General features: G+C 28.5%; 1 protein-coding gene across 3 annotated transcripts in view; it reads right to left on the reverse strand.

Annotated features, from left to right (window-relative positions):
* LOC108756906 (hexokinase-2-like) overlaps window positions 1-5,895 on the reverse strand; it is a 13,671-nt gene that overhangs the window by 3,064 nt on the left and 4,712 nt on the right. The window contains exons 2-5 of one of the 3 annotated variants that reach the window (XM_018501072.1): window positions 4,551-4,655; window positions 1,539-1,692; window positions 584-802; window positions 12-331 (exon numbers count right to left, since the gene is read on the reverse strand). In XM_018501072.1, coding sequence (XP_018356574.1) covers window positions 12-331; window positions 584-802; window positions 1,539-1,692; window positions 4,551-4,634 — 777 coding nt within the window. In that variant the 5' untranslated portion in view covers window positions 4,635-4,655. Of the gene's footprint in view, window positions 1-11; window positions 332-583; window positions 803-1,538; window positions 1,693-4,546; window positions 4,656-5,895 lie in introns of those variants that run through there. The other 2 variants (XM_018501073.1, XM_018501074.1) reach the window with 2 other exon arrangements.

Consider the following 5,895-nt stretch of genomic DNA (forward strand, 5'->3'; position numbering starts at 1 on the left):
TCAAAACTCACTTCTCTTTCGCCGTGTCTCTCCGTCTCCCAATGCTCAACCCGATCGGCGCGTTCCAGATAACAGGCATTGCTGCCAGTTCCCAGAATAAGTCCGACCGCCGTGTTATGATCCAAAGTCGATCCCTGTACCAATGTACCTGTAGTGTCGTTTAATACGGCCAAGACCTTCACCTTTGTGTCGCCTCGCCGATCTAAAGCTTCTCGTAGAAGCCTCACGGCATCCTTGTTTACAGCATCGGGACAGTTGAAAGTCTTGGTCCATGTAACCAGAACACCGACATCCAGCGAATGTTGAATCATCGGGAAGGAGAAAGTAAAGCCTGCACAAACACGGATCGCCAAGGTTGAAAGTGCATGCGGAAATTATCAGACAAACGTAGATAATTATGCTGTAAAGATGGTTACATTAATATATCTTTCAACCGATTTCCTGCAGCAAACAAAAGTGTTTTGTGCGATACCTCTTCGCGAGATTGTTATTTGTACACGATATTGTATAACAATTCACGTTAATTAAAGATTGCACACGTTCAATATCCTGATACGTGTGCCGTATGCGGAACTCAATTTACCGAGAGGAAGCTCCACGTCCTGAAGACCCTGGGAAATGACGAAATCACTAACAGACTCGGCCAAATGGTCAAATAAAGGGATTGCCGAGCCAACCCTTAATTCGGATCCGATGTAATATCGCTTCACCTCTTCTCGTATGGGAGCACCATGAGCCAATTCCAATAAAACCACGCGAAAGTTAGTACCACCGAGGTCGAGTGCCAAGTAAAGACCTTCTTCTGCAAATATTCAAGCACACATTTTGACTGTCAGCATTAAATCATGGTAGGATAATTCTTTTTTTTCTTTATTTTTAAATCATTCTTTCAATCCTTAACTGTCTAACTGGATAATTTAACATTTTTATTATCCGAAATAACTTTACTATAAAATTCAAAAATTGCTTGTCAATTTAATTTAATTCGCGATATTATTAGTACTAGTTTAATTGCGTTTATAAGTCCGAAAAACTAATTCGGCACGAAATTCGAATGACCATTAATTAATATGATATATATGCTATACTATATAGTATATGTATATATATATATATATATATATATATATATATATAAAATTCACATTGAATTATTTAAGCAGATCTAGCTTCGATCGATATAGGCATTGATAGTTCGTATTGATTGTATTATTATAAAATTATAAAAATATATTCTTTTTTACAGAATGACTTTGCATAAATCAACATATAATATTTCAATCATGTTGCCATTACCTCTCTTATCTCGCATAAAAAAATTACAGATCGTGGAATGCAGTAGACTTAATTCGATAAACAAATTAAGGATTGATAATTATATAAAACTTCGATTGCGTGTTTTTACTGTCGACAAAGTCTTAATTCAAGATAATTAATCAGTTTCGTTTTTTCTTTTAATCTTTTATAGTAAAGCTTATAATAAAACATAAAGTGCTTGTCAAAGTGATATTGTTATTGTTAAGCGCTTCATTAATAACCTGTTCCATCAAGTAGTTCTGGTATATAAGTGTTTTCCATCTGCAATGAGGACGGTTGCTGATGGATTCCTTTATTCATTTCCGAAATAAAAACATCTTGTATCTTCCTGGCGGTCGCTGCGGAAAATCGCATTTTCGCCACGCGATTCTCGATCTACAAACAGATTTTCTCCTTTAAACAATGTGTTGCATATGGTGTGTAATATGTGCGTGTCAACATATTTTTATGATATCATCTTCACTATAAAAAGAAAAATTTTCGTTGATTCATAAATTCTGCCAATATCTCAGCGAGAAGGTATTCCGCGGAGCTATATGAACACATGGTATTGTTTACACATTGCGTTATGTATTACGTAGTTTCTAATAGGATTGTAAGCGTATATATATAGTCTGCACATGCAGCATATAAAGTAGCATATTCTCAATTAATTACATCAAACATAACATATAACGAGATTTATGTACATACATTCCAACGATTATTTATCATTGTTTAAGAATTTTCTTCTGACAAGATTAATTGATTACTGTCTTTTAATTATGTGTCATATAAAAATAACTACTTATTATTATGCAAAGATAAGAAACTAGTTTAATAAATTTGCATGAATTATCTTTCTTATGAATTAATAAGTTTCTTAAAAGGAAAGAATTCTGTATGGAGTACGCATTCTTCCAATGTTACGCTATGTTTATCAAAGAAAATTGATATAATAAATCAGAAAAATACTAAACTTAATTAAATATTTATTTAATATTTGTATACTTTGCAAAATTTATAAAAGTAATTTGCAAATATTTTCACAGAATTTTTGCATCCTGTTATTAAAAAAAGCAGCTATGTATATTTAAAATTTTATTTTGCAAAATAAAAGTAAATTTAATACAATCTGTGATACTTGAGCTGACCTAATTTTTGTATTGGAAGGATAAATGCTACTATTTTTGTACATAAATAATAAGTATTGTGTAACTGTAAATTTGAAAAATGTATAAATAATGTTCCACGATCAAAGATCAATTTTCATCTCTGATTTAATAGGAATTGCTAAATAAAGAGGAGACGTTGTTATCTATAAATTGATAAACTATTGGTCTTGACTATAACGTCTTGAACTTTTAATACCAGGATTTCCTCTCGATAACCCTATAGAGAGCAAGATAAGTGTCGTGTGATAGACACCATACAGAATAATCCCAAAATTCTGAATCTACTTCTATTTGAACTGCTTTTTGAGGCAAGACACGTATGATTATTATAAATTATTAATATAAAAGCAAGATTAAATAATCTCAATTCTTTATAGACTAAACATAATAAAGTTAACGGACTTCTTATAAAATTTTACGTATAAAATTTTGAATACAATATGGTTATAGAAATCTCGTTAAAAAGAAGATAAAGCAAAGACAATAATTTTCTACGAAATTTTGAATATTGTTTAAAAAATTATATTTATGAAATTTTGTTCAATTTTACATAGAAAGTAATATCTATTAATATTTTTCTGCATAAATATTGCATAATTTTACAATAGCAATGATAAGAGCATCCTAAATTTTCTTTTTGTTCAAAAGATTGCTTTATATTTCTAAGAAAAAACATTTTATTTGTCAAATATTTCTATAGTTTACGTCTGATATTTACGATATCTTATCATACACGTGATATGATTAACATAATTAAAAGGAAGAAAAGAATCTGTAGATAATCGGCTCATGTCACTACTCTTAATTAAAATATCGCGTGATTAATGTCACAACATCATTTAATTTGCATATTCACTATACTGTGTCTGCTCTTATGTATATTTTGATATTGATACGTATATTACTTCTTTTGCATCAGGATTGATAAAGTGTGTAAATTAAAATACAGTCTTTGACCCCATTTAAAAAAAGTATAATTTATTTTCGATTAGATTATTTTAGCTGATATATCGTTATTTGTAAATTACACTCGTAAATCTGTCATTGAGTAAGAAATCTGTCTGCTATTTATGTGTTAGATATTCATTAAGGATATTTCATACATATTTTCAAAAGGATAACAAAATTATGAAAAAAATACAGATTACTATAAATTATCTAAATCACATTTAAAAATAATACGCCAAATTTCGTCGCGGCTTATTATCTTGATCATAAGTTATTTTAATAAATAGTAGTCTTTTTTTTTAATCTGTACTCTAATAAAAATGTGTGGAAATGTATTAATAAAATAAATGATAAAAATTTTTTAACATAAGTACATAATGTATTTAAGATTATTTATGTATAGAGTTACATTGCAATGCATAAACTAGTTGTCCAGTGAATAAACAAAATACTTATTTGTTCTATATCTTTATAACTAATTAGTGAATCGCAATGACTTTGCAGTAATTTTGTATAAGTTATTTTGAATATTTAAAGAACTAGTACAAATAAATTTAGATTTTTGTTATTATTACAAAAATTTTAATTTTTAACATTTTAATTTTTAAAAATAATAACAAATAAAAAATAAATAAACGACAAAAATGTGTTATTAAATAAAAATATAATCTTATTCACACAACTTTTATGAATATAGTTTATTTAAAGTGTAAGAATTAAACACATTTCCAAATTTAATTTTCTTTGCAGGGACTGTACTACATTCTACTGTGATACATTCTTAAGGAAAAAAGAACGTTAATCAGAAACGCGCATAAAAAAGTTGAATTAATAACATATCTACGCTGTACATTACTTTTTTCATGAATGTTTTTCTAATTTTTACACTAATTCTTACGATTTCCATAAAAAATTATGTAATAAACATGTCATTTGTCTCGTTTCGCATATTCTTATCAGGTTTCAATATAATATCAGCCTTCAACTTTATCGTATGATTAGTTTAAGAGAGCAGAAGTTCATGGAATTAAGGATTGAAGATGAGATATAATAATGTCTATATGACACAAATGTTATGCATGAAATATAAAGTATAAAAGTTCATGTATGTGTTATACAGATTATACTCACTTTTTGACGCCTAACATCATCGGAAAGTATCAACGGCGACACTTGAATCGCTTCGTGAAGTGCATGTTCCGCAGGAACAACCATGTCGGAAGGTTATAAAAAAATCTGAAAAAAAAAAAAGAAAAACATTGGTATCCGATCTAGTTTGAAGCAGCAGCAAAGTAAAAGTTTTATTGAAAGTAATCTTTTAATTAAATGATCGCATTGAAAATTGTTTGATTCCATCGATTAATAATTTTTATTATCTTTTTAAACGTTAAGAGAAGTCCAATAAAAAATTAATGTAAAATACAGGCATATAGAGGAAAGCCTATATGACAAAAAAATGTTAAAAATGTAATATAATTTTATCGCCATTGTTATAAAATTATGACATATCACATAAGATTTTAACTTGTAAATAATATATAAGTTCCCGTAGTATTGTTCCAAATGAAATATCATTGCAGATATTCCTTAGACATAACATTTACTAAATCAATTACTTACTATCGCTATTGCCACAAAAATTAATTTACAGTAAGCATTCCTGAGACTATCACAAATACTATTTTATATATCAGCAAGGCTAAACGATCAGTTTTATCATTACAATTGACGTACGTTCGCGTAACAAAAATATATACTTATAATCTAATAATATTTTTTATTTAAATCGAAATTAAAAATTGAGACGTTTATCGTAATAATTTATAAAAATTTATAAAAATTTGCAATTTAATTTAATAAAGATGTATAATATATAATTAATTATATTTATTCCTTTTTATTCATAACTTGGCAAATTGAAAGATATGACTGGAGCATGTGATTTCTGATAACATAGTTTACTTTACTCATAAATTCTACGTCATTTAAGATAGAGTTTTCCGCTGTAAATGTATCATTGTACGTCACTATAAATCAATTAACGTTCTGGATTAATGGGAAACCAAAAAGTGGAACGCGTATTGCATCAGCGATTGTGCACGGAAAAGTACTTAATTAGCTAAATGTTCCGTAAATTCCATTACTGACTTTTAAGCACATATTGTGAATTTACAAAATAATAAGGTAACAACAAATCACTACACTCTTATCTGGGATGTATGAAGATGTCGGAAACGCAATAAAAATAAAGAAAAAAAAGGCACTTGTTAATTAAAACTTTGAGTAGCCTATTATATATTTCTAAAGAGTATTAAATGATAAAGTATATCAAGTATATCTAGATATCGAATCAGATGTGCAGATATTTCACTGTTAGAATAGTCTGACTTACGAACGATAACGATTATAATCGGGCTCGATTATTGGAATGGATATAACTGCGAGGGTTTGAATATCAATTTATCGTATCAACACA

This window comes from Trachymyrmex septentrionalis, unplaced genomic scaffold, assembly GCF_001594115.1.
Source record: "Trachymyrmex septentrionalis isolate Tsep2-gDNA-1 unplaced genomic scaffold, Tsep1.0 scaffold13, whole genome shotgun sequence".
NCBI lineage: Eukaryota > Metazoa > Arthropoda > Insecta > Hymenoptera > Formicidae > Trachymyrmex > Trachymyrmex septentrionalis.